This window comes from Myotis myotis, unplaced genomic scaffold (genome assembly GCF_014108235.1).
Source record: "Myotis myotis isolate mMyoMyo1 unplaced genomic scaffold, mMyoMyo1.p scaffold_m19_p_5, whole genome shotgun sequence".
Taxonomy (NCBI): domain Eukaryota; kingdom Metazoa; phylum Chordata; class Mammalia; order Chiroptera; family Vespertilionidae; genus Myotis; species Myotis myotis.
In genome coordinates, this window is record NW_023416357.1 from 42306543 (window position 1) to 42322183 (window position 15641).

Below are 15641 nucleotides of genomic sequence, written 5' to 3' on the forward strand. Positions count from 1 at the left end.
ACAGATGTCCCTTTCTTTTCCATTGACCCCCTCCACCCTACACCTGCCCCACCTAGCCTTCACCAAACTACTGTCTGTGTCCATGGGTTATGCATATCCTATCTAATAAAAGAGAAACATGCTAATTGGCGTATGACCGCTACCCTTCCCATTGGCTAATCAGCAAGAAATGCAAATTAACTGCCAGCCAAGATGGCAGCTGGCAGCCAGGCAGCTTAAACTGAACATGAGGCTTGCTTGCTTCAGTGACGGAGGACTGCAACGTTCCCCACCTGCCTTGCCGGCCTCTCCTCTGAGCTTGCAGTTTAAAAAACATTGTAACAAATATAGAAGCTAAACAAAACCCCAGAAACCAGCTTTCAGAGAGCTGGGATCTCAGAGCTGGAGTTGATACAGAGTTTCGATTATAGAACCGAAACAAACCAGATACCTGTTTTCAGCAGCTGAGGCCTCAGAGCTGGAGCCAAGCCTCAGAGCTGAAGCTGGACCAGAATAAAAAAAAGAAAAAAGGCCGAAACCGGTTTGGCTCAGTGGACAGAGCGTCGGCCTGCGGACTGAAAGGTCCCAGGTTCAATTCCGGTCAAGGGCATGTACCTGGGTTGCGGGCACATCCCCAGTGGGAGATGTGCAGGAGGCAGCTGATCGATGTTTCTCTTTCATCGATGTTTCTAACTCTCTATCTCTCTCCCTTCCTCTCTGTAAAAAATCAATAAAATATATAAAAAAAAGAAAAAAAAAAAAAAAAAGAAAAAAAGGAGCAGTTGGGAGATTCAGTCCCAGCCTGAAATACCCCTCAGCCCCTCACCCAGACTGGCCAGGCACCCCAGTGGGGACCCCCACCCTGAAGGGTGTGTGACCAGCTGCAAACAGCCATGATCCCCTCATCCAGGCTGGCCAGGCACCCCAGTGGGGACCCCCACCCTGATCCAGGACACCCTTCAGGGCAAACCAGCTGGCCCCCACCCATGCACCAGGCCTCTATTCTATATAGTAAAAGGGTAATATGCCTCCCAGGACCTGGATCAACGGAGCTGAGAGGTCTCCCGGCACCGGGATCAGCATGACAGGGGGCAGCGCCCAAACCCCCTGATCGCCCTGCGGCTCTGTGTATGACAGGGGAAGGCGCCCCAACCCCCTGATCGGCCCTGCTCTGTGCCTGATGGGGGGAGCTCCCCAACCCCCTGATCACCCTGTGGCTCTGTGTGTGACAGGGTGTGGCACCCCAACCCCCTGACCCCACGGGCCCTGCTCTGTGTGTGACGGGGTAGAGCCATAACCTCCCCATCGGCCCTGCCCTGAGTGTGAGAGTGGCGGCGCCACAACCCCCTGATCGGCCCTGCTCTGTGGGTGATAGAGGGCGGGGCCCCAACCTCCTGATCCGCCCTGCTCTGGGTGTGACGGGGGGCGGTGCCCCAACTCCCCTATTGGCCCTACTCTATGAGTGACAGGGGGGAGCTCCCCAATCCCCTGATGGGCCCTGCTCTGTGCGTGACAGGGGGGAGCTCCCCAAACCCCTGATGGGCCCTGCTCTGCGCGTGACAGGGGGCAGCACCCCAACCCCCTGATTGGCCCTGCTCTGTGCATGACAGGGGGTGGCGCCGCAACCTCCCCATCGACCCTGCCTTGAGTGTGACAGGGGGCGGTGCCCCAACCCCCCATTCGGCCCTACTCTGAGCGTGACTAAGGGTGGCATCACAATCTCCCAATCCGCCCTGCTCTGTGCATGACAGGGGGCGGCGCCCCGACTCCCCAATCGGCCCTGCTCTGAGCCCGACCAGGGGCTACACCTAGGGATTAGGCCTGCCCTCTGCCACCCGGGTGCAGGCTTAAGCCAGCAGGTCGTTATATCCTGTGGGGTCCCAGACTGTGAGAGGGCACAGGCCGGGCTGAGGGACCCCCCCCAAGTGCACAAATTTTTGTGCACCGGGCCTCTAGTCTACACTAATAAAAGACAGACATGCAAATTGACCATACCTTCGCTATGCCTTAAGCCACGCCCATCAGCCAATCAGAGCGACTATATGCAAATTAACCCAACCAAGATGGCGGCCGGAAGCCACAGAGCTGGAGCAAGCAGGAGGCTTGGTTGCCCCAATGATGGAGGAAACCAAGCTGCCGCGGCCGGCTCTGAGCTCCACTCAAAGCAATGAAGTTTCAATTATAGAAGATAAATAAATCCCAGATACCTGCTTTCAGCCAGCCATGGCCATGGAGCCGTAGCGAGCAGGAGGCTGGGTTGCCCCTGGCAATGGAGGAAGCCAAGCTTCGCTCCTGCCCACCCTGGCCAGCTCTGAGCTCCACTCAAGGCTACAAAGTTTCAATTATAGAAGGTAAATAAATCCCAGAATAAAAAGAAAAAAAGGAGAGTCTGGGAGCTTCCATCACTGGGGGGCTTGGCCAGCCGGTAAACGGCCCTCAGCCACTCACCCAGGCTGGCCAAACCTCCATGAGGTGAGGGTCCCCACTGGGGAGGCTTGTCCAGCCTGCAAACAGCCATCAGCCCCTCACCCAGGCTGGCCAGGCACCCCAGTGGGGACCCCCACCCTGAGGGGGAGTGACCAGCTGCAAACAGCCATCAGCCCCTCACCCAGGCTGGCCAGGCACCCCAGTGGGGACCCCCACCCTGAAGGGGGTGTGACCAGCTGCAAACAGCCATCAGCCCCTCACCCAGGCTGGCCAGGCACCCCAGCGGGACCCCCACCTGATCCGGGACAACTTTCAGGGCAAACTAGCCGGCCCCCACCCATGCACCAGGCCTCTATCCTATATAATAAAAGGGTAATATGCAATCTGACCCTAACAGCAGAACGACTGGGAATGACTGGTCACTATGACACACATTGGCCACCAGGGGGCAGACACTCAATGCAGGAGCTTCCCCCTGGTGGTCAGTGTGCTCCCACAGCGGGAGCTCTGCTCAGCCACATGCCAGGCTGACGGCTGCCAGTACAGCGGTGGTGGTGGGAGCCTCTACCGCCTCCTTAGCAGCGCTAAGGATGTCCAATTGCACCTTAGGCCTGTTCCCCGCTGGCAAGTGGACATCCCCTGAGGGCTCCCGGGATGCCAGAGGGATGTCTGGATTGCCAGCTTAGGCCCAATCCCCCGGGGGGATAAATATAAATATATATATACACACACACACATATATTGACTTCTGAAGGGTTATGAATAGATATTTTTTGTTAGCCTTATTCGCAACTTTTACAAGAGACTGTAAGAATTTGTTTCAGTTTGTTTATGCATATGTATATGTGTGTTTGTGCTCATATGAATATATGTAAATAGTTTTACATAAAATTTACACTTTTCTTTTTTATGGGCAAGGGCCTTGTCAGTATTTGGTTCATTGGCTATAGCAGGTGCTCAGTAAATATTTGTTGCATGAACAAATGTTCTACAACTTGCTCTATGTTAATAAAGATATGTCTAATTTAAAAAAAGAAATATTATATATGTATATATAATCAAATAAGCAGGATAACAAATAACAAAACATACTGGAACAAAAAGTTAGCCACCTCTACTTGTACACAACCAAATAAGCATGGAACCAGAACATACTGGGACAAAAAGTACAATCTACCTCTATATGTTTCACTATTCAAGAACTTTTTGATCAGTATTTGTACTACAAAATCAACTTCTAAGACAAAGATAAATTAATAGTAGGTCAATTATAAAGTAGAGTCTTAGGTGGCAAGTAACAGCTACTTCACAACCGTCTGGCCAAGCATATTTACAACATTAGTAAAAGAATAATTTTTTATTACTTTGCATGGTTATTTAATAATGATTCAGAAACTAAATTACTACGTATAAGATAAAAAGGTTTGCTAATTACTAACACATATATACAAAGCTCATATTCTAAATTCTCAAGCATCAAAAAACAAAATTCACATTAAATTCCTCATTTTCAAAGTTTTTGCTAATTCATAAGAATATTTTAATTGAAAAATTGTAATAAAATGTTTAACTTGAATCCATCAAGCCTTTAGCTATAACTTCCAGTTAATAGGAAATGCAGGTTATGGAAGAAAAAATTAAATAGCACTCTATATAGGAATCAATCAAATAAACACAGAAGAACATCCTGCAAGAATTGAGAGGTTTAAAAGGGATAACAAGCAAGTGAAATGTAGCAGATACTGGTTTAGATGAATCACTTATAAAAGATAACTTCAGATAAGTTGGTATTAAATGAGATGAAACTTTATTGAAATAGAAAGGTGGAGAGGACTAGAAAATAAACAGGTTAAAAATACTACATACAGTATGATTTCTATCTTGATTTAAAATATATATATGTATAGACGTACATATATGATAATATATGTATATTTGTGCAGAAAAAAGATCTGGAAGAAAATACATTAAGATATTGTGACAGTGAGTTCTTAGTGATGGGAACGTGATGTTTCTTTGTTTTTAGTTCTGCTAGTCTGCATTTTCTAATTTTCTATTATGCATGTATATTCTAAAAATAAAGAATTATTTAAAATAAAAAGGTTAAAATAAATAAAAAATTAGGATATAGATACAGATTATTTTTAATAGTTATTTCTATCAGTTAAAATTTACTATGTGAAATGGAACAGGAGAACCAAGATGGCAGCATAGGTTAACGCTGGAGTTTGCTGCCTTGAACAACTACTTCAAAAGTGAAACTAAAAGACAGAACGGACATCACCCAGAACCACAGGAACGCTGGCTGAGTGGAAGTCCTACAACTAGGAGGAAAGAGAAACGCATACGGACACTCAGAGGAGGCGCAGTGCTGAAGTCAAATTCTGAGGTGCAGAGTGCGCGGAGCGGGCTGGTGGCGGAGGGCGCGGTTGGCGTTTTCAATCGGGAGGGAGTCGCAGACTCTGAGCTCCAGATACAGGCGAGTCTTTAGGGACCCAGACTCAAACGGGAGAAGCGGGACTGTCTGGCTTCGGTCAGAGCGAGTGCAGCTTTCTCTCCGAGGTTTGCAGCGGGTGCTGGGACTCAGAGAGGCAGAGCCCCTGGGGACAGGACTGAGAGCCGCCATAACTGCTCTCTCTGGCCCACCCTGTTGATCCTGTGCGACCCGCCCCACCCAAGCCCTGCACAGAGGCATTTGCCGGATAGCCTCAGGCAAACGCCAGATTAGCACCTCCCTAGAGGACAGAAGTTCTCTCACTGCAGACACAGCTGATTCTCATAGCCACTTGGCCTGGAGGTCAAACCCTCCCTGGTATTAGCTACAACAATCAAGGTTTAACTATAAGACTGCGCACAAAGACCACTAGGGGGTGCACCAAGGAAGCATAACAAAATGCGGAGACAAAGAAACAGGACAAAATTGTCAATGGAAGATATAGAGTTCAGAACCACACTTTTAAGGTCTCTCAAGAACTGTTTAGAAGCCGCCGATAAACTTAATGAGATCTACAAGAAAACTAATGAGACCCTCGATGTTATATTAGGGAACCAACTAGAAATTAAGCATACACGGACTGAAGTAACGAATATTATACAGACTCCCGACAGCAGACCAGAGGAGCGCAAGAATCAAGTCAATGATTTGAAATGCGAGGAAGCAAAAAACACCCAACCGGAAAAGCAAAATGAAAAAAGAATCCAAAAATGCGAGGATAGTGTAAGGAGCCTCTGGGACAGCTTCAAGCGTACCAACATCAGAATTATAGGGGTGCCAGAAGATGAGAGAGAGCAAGATATTGAAAACCTATTTGAAGAAATAATGACAGAAAACTTCCCCCACCTGGTGAAAGAAATGGACTTACAGGTCCAAGAAGCACGGAGAACCCCAAACAAAAGGAATCCAAAGAGGACCACACAAAGACACATCATAATTAAAATGCCAAGAGCAAAAGATAAAGAGAGAATCTTATTAACAGCAAGAGAAAGAAACTCAGTTACCTATAAGGGAATACCCATACGACTGTCAGCTGATTTCTCAACAGAAACTTTGCAGGCCAGAAGGGAGTGGCAAGAAATATTCAAAGTGATGAATGCCAAGAACCTACAACCAAGATTACTTTATCCAGCAAAGCTATCATTCAGAATTGAAGGTCAGATAAAGAGCTTCACAGATAAGGAAAAGCTAAAGGAGTTCATAACCACCAAACCAGGATTATATGAAATGCTGAAAGGTATCCTTTAAGAAGAGGAAGAGGAAGAAAAAGGTAAAGATACAAATTATGAACAACAAATATGCATCTATCAACAAGTGAATCTAAGAATCAAGTGAATAAATAATCTGATGAACAGAATGAACTGGTGATTATAATAGAATCAGGGACACAGAAAGGGAATGGACTGACTATTCTTGGGGGGGAAAGGGGTGTGGGAGATGCGGGAAGAGACTGGACAAAAATCGTGCACCTATGGATGAGGACAGTGGGTGGGGAGTGAGGGCGGAGGGTGGGGCAGGAACTGGGAGGAGGGGAGTTATGGGGGGGAAAAAAGAGGAACAAATGTAATAATCTGAACAATAAAGATTTAATTAAAAAAACAAACAAAAAAAAATTTACTATGTATAAGGCATTATGTTAGGTACTTTTATCAAGTAAATACAAATATAGACTGATATCACATTATGTACCCACAACTACAAACTAGCAATAGAGAAACATATATAGTCTTCCAATCAGCTCAGAAACATCTTGAGCTCATATCTTAGGAAAAACCAATTAACAAACCACAAAAAAGTAAATCAAGTCCAATAGGCATACTACTATCAAACCAAGTAATATCATCAAAACTTTTTTTATATAAAGAAATAAACAAATGCTCCATTAGCACACTCAAATATAAAGACTTGTTTACTGAACTTACATACTTTTAGCCATAAAAAGAAATCTGTGAGAATTATTTCTTATAAGTATGTTAACATACCGCTGCATTTCTGCTCTGAAGCAAAGGTTTTGTATTCCGAATTAAAAGCCTATGGTCTGGATCCATAGTATAAGGCTTCTTTCTCTTGTCAACCTTTTCTTTCTGTTCCTCATCCGACTCATAGAAATTCTTTTCGTTGTCCTCTAGACCATCATCCTATAGGAAAGAAATCCAATCCCATGTTTAGTTCAGACCCTGAACAGCCCAAACATTGCAAAAAGAAAAATTTTTAAAACTTCTACAATAATGATAATATTTTACTGTACAACAAAACTGTTGAGGTGATTTCAAAATACTTGCTACTTATATACAGGTCTTGATTTTTCTCATATTTTATAACATAGTAACTGTCCCTTAGTGCTATAGATGATACTTCTTTTATATTATACAGGAAAACTAAAAAATATTAAATCCCCATATAAATAACCATAGCTACCCAAAAGGAAAAATCTGACAATTAGACTCTAACAAAGCCTATAATATGAGACTACCTAAAACCTAAAAATTGTTTCTATAAATTACCAGCCACTCTGTAATTGATCAATTGGTCAGAAAAAAAGAGGGTAATTTTTTGAACTGCAACACATAAAGGAAATCATAATAAAGCTTGACAGGTTTACAACTAGTGATTAAGTAGGTCCCTATGTTGTCAAGAAAGACTCAGTTTGAGCTTTAGGTATATCCATAATAGTTGATTCTGTTTTTGTCCATTTTATTTGAAGTCTTTATTATCTTAGACAATAAAATCAGTCTATAGGCATTTAATCTTAAAAATAAACAAAAAAACACAAAAATAATATCTACCTGAATCAACTACTATTTAGAGGTAACTTCTGTTATCAAGTTTCTGAAATGTACTTTCTACTTCTGAGAGAATGAAGTAGATATACTGTTCCCTATTTTTCTCACGAGGTACAACCAGAAACCCAAGATATTATATATAGAACAAGCATTAGAAAAAGGAAAGGCAGAGAGCAGAAGAGTGAGTAGAGACCTCAGGACCCAAAGAATAACTATAGTGCATTCCTTAGGTTTTCATTTTTTTTTTAATTAAATCTTTATTGTTCAGATTATTACAGTTGTTCCTCTTTTTTCCCCCCATAGCTCCCCTCCACCCGTTTTCCACCCCACCCTCCGCCCTCACCCCACCCCCACTGTCCTCATCCATAGGTGCATGATTTTTGTTCAGTCTCTTCCTGCATCTCCCACAACCCTTTCCCCCCCAAGAATAGTCAGTCCACTCCCTTTCAATGCCCCTGATTCTATTAAAATCACCAGTTTATTCTGTTCATCAGATTATTTATTCACTTGATTTTTAGATTTACTTGTTGATAGATGTGTATTTGTCGTTCATAATTTGTATCTTTACCATTTTCTTCTTCTTGCTCTTCTTAAAGGATACCTTTCAGCATTTCATATAATACTGGTTTAGTGGTGATGAACTCCTTTAGCTTTTCCTTATCTGTGAAGCTCTTTATCTGACCTTCAATTCTGAATGATAGCTTTGCTGGATAAAGTAATCTTGGTTGTAGGTTCTTGGCATTCATCACTTTGAATATTTCTTGCCACTCCCTTCTGGCCTGCAAAGTTTCTGTTGAGAAATCAGCTGACAGTTGTATGAGTACTCCCTTGTAGGTAACTGGCTTTCTCTTGCAGCTTTTAAGATTCTCTCTTCGTCTTTTGCTCTTGGCATTTTAATTATGATGTGTCTTTGTGTGGTCCTCTTTGGATTCCTTTTGTTTGGGGTTCTCTGTGCCTCCTGGACTTGTAAGTCTATTTCTTTCACCAGGTAGGGGAAGTTTTCTGTCATTATTTCTTCAAATAGGTTTTCAATATCTTGCTCTCTCTCTTCTTCTGGCACCCCTATAATTCGGATGTTGGTATGCTTGAAGCTGTCCCAGAGGCTCCTTACACTATCTTCGTATTTTTGGATTCTTTTTTCATTTTGCTTTTCCAGTTGGGTGTTTTTTGCTTCTTCGTATTTCAAATCATTGACTTGCTTCTTGCGATCCTCTAGTCTGCTGTTGGGAGTCTGTATAATATTTTTTATTTCAGTCAGTGTATGCTTAATTTCTAGTTGGTCCTTTTTCATAACCTCGAGGGTCTCACTAGATTTATTGAGTGTCTCACTCAATTTATCAGCAGTTTCTAGAAAATTCTTGAAAAACCTTAAAAGTGTGGTTTTGAACTCTATATCCAATAGTTTGCTTTCTTCCATTTCTGTCATTTGTGTCCTGTTTCTTTGTCTCCACATTTTTTTATGCTTCACTATGTCGAGAGAGTGGCTTTCTGTACTAGGTGTCCTATAGGGCCCAGTGGCTCAGCCACCCCAATTACCTGAGGAGGACACGCTTGGTGCACCCCCTTGTGGGCTTTGTGCACAGTCTTGTTGTAGTTAAGCCTTGATTGTTGTAGGTAACACTGGGAGGAATTGACCTCCAGGCCAATTGGCTGTGAGAATCAGCTGTGTCTGCAGTGGGAGAACTTCTGTGCTGGAGACACCCCTCCGGGGCAAGACTTGCTTCAGTGGGGCTTTGGTGCTCAGTGAGTCTGCCCCCTGAGTGTGTCCTTTATGAATCCAAGGAGCTGCAATCTGGATGGTCCCACTCTGACCACCGGGCACACTGGCTTCTGGATCTCTAAGGAGGTGCTAATCTATCCTCTGCCTGAGGCTATCCAGCAGGAGCCAGCTGTGCGGCAATGCAAGTTGCCCTGGGGCCTTGGGCCAGCTGCAGTTTGTTAGGTAATTATCAGATTGCAAAGGGCCAGGCCTTTCATATGCAAAAGCCTCCGTGGCTTGGGCAGGGCGAGGTCCCAGGGGATCTACAGGGCGGAGCGAGCAGTTATGGCTGCTCTCAGTCCTGCCCTCAGAGGCCCTGCTTCTCAGTGTCCCCGAAATCGCTGCAAGCATCCCCGAGAGAAAGCTGCCCTCGAGTTCTGACCGATGCCAGACAGTACAGTTTCTCCCGTATGAGTATGGGTCCCCAGAGACTTACCTGGAACTGGAGCTCAGAACTTGAGACTCCCTCCCGATTGAAAAAGACAACCGTGTCCTCAGCTGCCAACCCTCTCCGCATGCGCCTCTGTATCTCTGTATATTACTTCCACACCACACCTCCTCTAAGTCTCAGTATGCTTTTCTCTTTCCTTCTAGTTGTAGAATTCCCACTCACCCAGCCTTCCTGTGGTTCTGGATGATGTCCATTCCGTCTTTTAGTTGTATTTTTGAAGTGGTTGTGTGAGGTAGCAATCTCCTGTGTTTACCTATGCCGCCATCTTGGTTCGGCTCTAGGATTTTTTTTATCTCATATTTAAGACTGGGTGCTAGAGAAGCAGGTAACCCAGAAACACCAATAAGCACAGATTTAAAAAACAAAATAAAACAAAACACTTCCAAAAGTCTGCCCTATGTTGCCAAAGGACCAAGAAAGGGAAGGTCTAGCAAGAAAACAACTTTTTAATAAAATAACTGCTCTATTGCAGCCAACACTAGAGAAAATACGATGGTCCCATACCTATCCTCATCCACGAAGGATAAAAGGGAGAGAGTAGACTTCTACCCTCACCAGACTGTAATGATACCCCAATCATCCCACTGTGGTGGTATCAGAAAAGGACAAGACATCACTGAGACTTTAATTCTCACCAGGAGTTAAGTGAGGTAGCCCAATGGTTCAGTGGAGACCAAGTGGGGAGCTTGGACATTCAAGCTCACCTATAAATAAGGAGGTGACCTTATACCTCCTCACAAAGCTAATGCAAAAGGGATGCTTACTGGACACTCAAAACCTGCAGCACGCAGTAGTAACAAGGACATACCACTCTGTGGTGTTAGTGGAGGATACATGTATACAGAAATGATGCACTTCTATTCCTTACAGACAAAAAGCTATCAGGGAAGTTTTAGTGGGGAGCCAGAAATCACACATTCACTCACAGTAACATTAATAACTACAACCTCTGTGACAACCAATGGAGGCGGAGAGGAGAACCTAAACTTTACCATGACCTGGCAATAATAACAAGGTATTTACCTCAGTTTGAATAAGATCAAGAATTTCATAATACCCACAATTTCCATGTTGAATCAAAAGTCGCTCTTCATTCCAAGAGCCCAGCGGATCTCAAACTGGATGAAAAAAGATAACCAGTAAATCCCAACATCTGAGAAGTGGGGTGCTGCTATAATAAATACCTAGAAATGTTGAAATGGCTTTAAAACTGGGTAATGGGTAGAAGCTAGAACAATTTTGATTTCCATGTTTAAAAAAACCAAGATTGCTTTGAAGAGACTGTTGGTAGGAAGATGGATGTTAAAGTTGATTCTCATGAGGTCTCAGATGGAAATGAGGAAAATGTTACTAGAAACTGGAGGAAAGGCAATCCATGTTATAAAGTGGCAAAGAATTTGGCTGAACTATGTTCTAGTGTTCTGTGAAAACTATAAGTTAAACGTGATGGATTTGAATATTTAGCTGAGGAGATTTCTAAGCAAAGGGTTGAAGGGTCAGCCTGCTTTCACCTTGTTACTTACTGTAAAATGTTAAACTGAAAAAATTTAAGCAAAAGTTAGCCAGAACTTGAAGATTTAGAAATTTCTCAGCATATCTTTTTGGCAAAAATCAATAAAAAGTCTTCAGAAAAGAATGCCAAGGGTATGTCTAGAAAATCATTTGATAAAAGAGATCATGGGTACGACTCATGGGTTTAATAGAGATGGAATTTTACTTGCAGAAACACTGCCAATTGGACTAAATAGGAGAGACAGGACAAAATAAAGGAGGGCTGTCAGACTTCTGAGATTCCACAGGACAGGACAGTGTGAGGACACAGAGAGAAGACATCTATAAGCCAAGGAGAGAGGCCTCAGGAGAAATCAAATCCGCAAACACCTTGATACTGGACTTCCAGCCTCTAAAATGATAAGAAATGGATTTCTGTTGATTGAGCCACCTAGTCTGTGGTATTTTGTTATGGCAGCTCTAGAAAACTAATACAGGTATCAACAAACTATTCACCAAAGAGATATACAAATGGCAAAAAAAAAAAAAAAAAAAAAATCCCACCAGCAAATATGAAAAAATAATCAACTTCATTAGCTATTAGGGAAATGCAAATGAAAACCAGAGCAAGATATCACCACACACCTATCAGAATGGCTCCATTTAAATTTTAAAAATAGTGACAAGACCAAATGACGGTGAGGACATAGAAGAAAGTGATCACTCATACATGGCTGGTAAGAATGCAAAAGGTTACAGACACTCTGGCAGGTTGGCAATTTCTGACAGAACTAAACCTATAATTACTGTATATCCCAGTAATTGCACTCTTGGGCATTTATCACTTGGAAATGGAAATTTATTCTCATACAAAAACCTGCACACAAAATATTCATAGCAGCTTTATTCTTATTAGCCAAAATGGAAACAACCCAGATGTCCTTCAATGGATGAATGGTTAAACAACTGGTTAAACATCTATGCCATGGAATACCACTCATAAATAAAAAAAAACGTATTACTGATACACACAACTCTGATGAACCTCCAGAGAAGTATGCTGAAAGAAAAAAATTAATCCTAAAAGGTTACATATAATTCCATAGATATAGTGTTTCTGAAATGGCAACATTATAGAGATTGAGAAACAATTAGTGGTTGCTGGGGATTAAGGGTTGCAGGGTTAAGCATGGGGAAGAAAGTGGGTTTAGTTATAAAATGGCACCATAAAGAATTCTTATGATGGCGATGTTCTGAATCTTGACTGTATCAATATTCTGGTTGTAATTATAGTTTTCCAAGATGCTCCCATTAGAGGAAAATGAGTAATGTTATACAGATATCTCTGTATTATCCTATATAATAAAAGCCTAATATGCTAAGTGTCTGGTAGTCCAGTCATCTGTTCAACCAATCAAAGAGTAATATGCTAATGATATGCTAAGGTCGCTCAACCGCTCGCTATGACGTGCACTGACCACTAGGGGACAGTCAGTCAACCAGTCGCTATGACATGCACTGAGCACCAGGGAACAGACGCTCTGACCGGTAGGTTAGCTTGCTACTGAGGTTCGGCTGATCAGGACTGAGAGAGACAAGCCAGCACACCCTGGAGTCCTCCCGCAGTCCCTCCCCGGCCCTGTGCACCAGTGGGGTCCCTCAGCCTGGCCTGTGCTCTCTTGTAATCCAGGACCCCTCAGGGGATGTCAGAGAGCCAGTTTTGGCCAGATCCCGCAGACCTCACTGGTGCACGAATTTGTACACCGGGCCTCTAGTTTCTTATAACTGTATATAAATCTACAGTTATCTAAAATAAAAAGTTTTAATAAATAAAACTAAGGGAAAAATTAGTAAATCACATAAAATCTATTTGTACATATTTATTATTATAACAATAAAAGAAATTATCTAAGCCCTGGCCTGGTGACTCAGTTGGTTGGAGCATTGTCCTGTACACCAAAATTCCCAGTCAGGGCACATACCTACGTTGTGGATTCAGTCCCCGGTTGGGGTGCTTACGGAGGCGACCAATCGATGTTTCTCTCTCACAATGATGTTTCTTTCTGTGTCTGTGTGTGTCTCTCTCTCCTTTCCTCATGCTTAAAAAAAAATCAATAAAACATACCCGACACAGAACTTAGAAGACAGAACCTACACACAGAACTTAGAAGACAGAACCTACACAGAACCTAGAGACAGAAGAACTTCGCTGGAGAGAACATGGCAAAAGATCCTGGACTGAACCTGACTATAGAACATGGCAAGAGAACCTGACTAGAACCTGGTGACTGAACCTGGCTGGAGATCCTAACCAGAACTTCGCTGGATATCCAGACCAGAACTTCACTGGAGATCCAGACCAGAACTTGGCTGGAGATCCTGGCTAGAGATCCTGGCAAGGCTGCTGATCAACTGAACGCTGCCTCCGAGTCTTTTCTTCTTCGCCAACTCCGTCCACACCTTTGGGGACCCCTGGACCTGCTGTGGTTGTAATAAACCCAGCAGTTTATTACAGAAATTTGACATTTTAATATGGGTTTCAGTGCAACCCCTTTAAGGCAGAGACATTTTATTAAAAATAAAAAACAACTAGAGTTTAAAAAAAAAAAAAAGAACAAAAAAAAACCCTTGCATAAGGATAAAAAAAAAAAAAAGAAATTATCTAAAATGTCATACTTTAGATTGCTTGTTGTTGGTTTTTTAATATTACATTGTATGAGTTCTTTATATATTTTGGATAGCCCTTTTATCACATGCATATTTGTAAATATCTTCTCCCATTCAGTAGGTTAGGGCTTCAATGAATAGCTTTCAGGAGATACAAGCATTCAGTTCATATATACCACAGCAATATATTGGTAGAACATCTGACACTGGGTTAGATGTCCCTGACAAGACCACAGTAGGTAGGTGATGAGCATGATCACAATCACTTAGTTAAAATAGCTATTCAATATGAATAGCATACCTTATGAGAGAAATACATTCAGTAGAAAAATGTCATATGTAATAAAAATTTAAATTTAATATTTTTTGCAAAGAAAAATGAAAGAAAAAATCTCTTTCCCCCCAAATTGGGTCTATATAAAAAAAACCACCCAAGGATATGAATACTGGCTTGGAGATTTTTTTTTTCCTTTTGTGAGGTAACTGCTATGCTCTTCACTTTACATGTTTTATACCATAGCCCAGTGACCACTATACCACACAGGTAGAAGTGTGGGTTTGAGGACCATTGAACACTGAATCTCCCTCAATACATCACAATTACAGAAACACCTGTGCCCAGTAACTTTGTGTTGAGCCACTATGAAAATTCAGTGTTCAATTGCCCACAACACTTCTCATTTCTTATGACTATATGTTCAGCTCCAGAATATAAAAAACACGTTTTCTGAATGCAGGAGTTTTCAAGTTTTTGTAACTGAGAAATCTGGATGACCTACAAAAGGCATTTTTCCAAATTCCTCTGAAATAAAATATACTCATGTTGAATTCAGGCCTAAAGGTTCCAAGGCATCAGAAAAAAGGGTCCCAATTATATGAAAAATAACTAATCTCTATCTAAAGATGGAAAATAATTGCTTTTTGTTAAGCAGAATGCATTTTAGAGTGGTTCTCATTCAATCAGAGAGTTTAAAATTTATAAGTTATACCTCATGAACTTACAGTTTCAGTCCTCACTAATGGAATAGCTTGATTGTATTAACACTCTGATTTTAGGAGCCAACAACATAAGTTAAAGAAAATCCAATAAAAAATAAATAGATCCTGAGGCATAAAAGCATGGAACAGATTGTGGAATCTCAGAGGGAAGGTGGAGGTGGGTGGGTGGGAAGAGATGAACCAAAGGACTTGCATGCATATATGCATAACCCATGGACACAGACAACAGGTTGAAGGCCTGGGGGGGGGGGGGGGGTGAGTAAGGGGCACAGTTAATGGGGGTGGGGGAGAATGAGACATATAATACTTTCAACAAAAAAAATTTAATTAAAAAAATGTACACAATAGCAATAGTCTCATTAAAAGTATCAACCAAAAGACTTGTACGCATGCATATAAGCATAACCAATGGACACAAGACACTGGGGGGTAGGGGAGGCTGGGGGAAGGTCAAGGAGGAAAAAATGGAGACAAATGTACTACTCTTTGTAATATTTTAAGCAATAAAAAAATACTCAGTAAAAAAATAAAAGTAAGTAAAATTAAAAAGTATATGAATAAAAAAGGTAATTATTTAAAATAAATAAGAAC

General features: G+C 42.2%; 1 protein-coding gene across 9 annotated transcripts in view; it reads right to left on the bottom strand.

Annotated features, from left to right (window-relative positions):
* The window catches only part of AP3B1 (adaptor related protein complex 3 subunit beta 1), a 204739-nt gene that overhangs the window by 130778 nt on the left and 58320 nt on the right, over positions 1 to 15641 (bottom strand). For all 9 annotated transcript variants that reach the window (XM_036307709.1, XM_036307711.1, XM_036307712.1 and 6 more), the window contains one exon: positions 6883 to 7038. In XM_036307709.1, coding sequence (XP_036163602.1) covers positions 6883 to 7038 — 156 coding nt within the window. The remainder of the gene's footprint in view (positions 1 to 6882; positions 7039 to 15641) is intronic.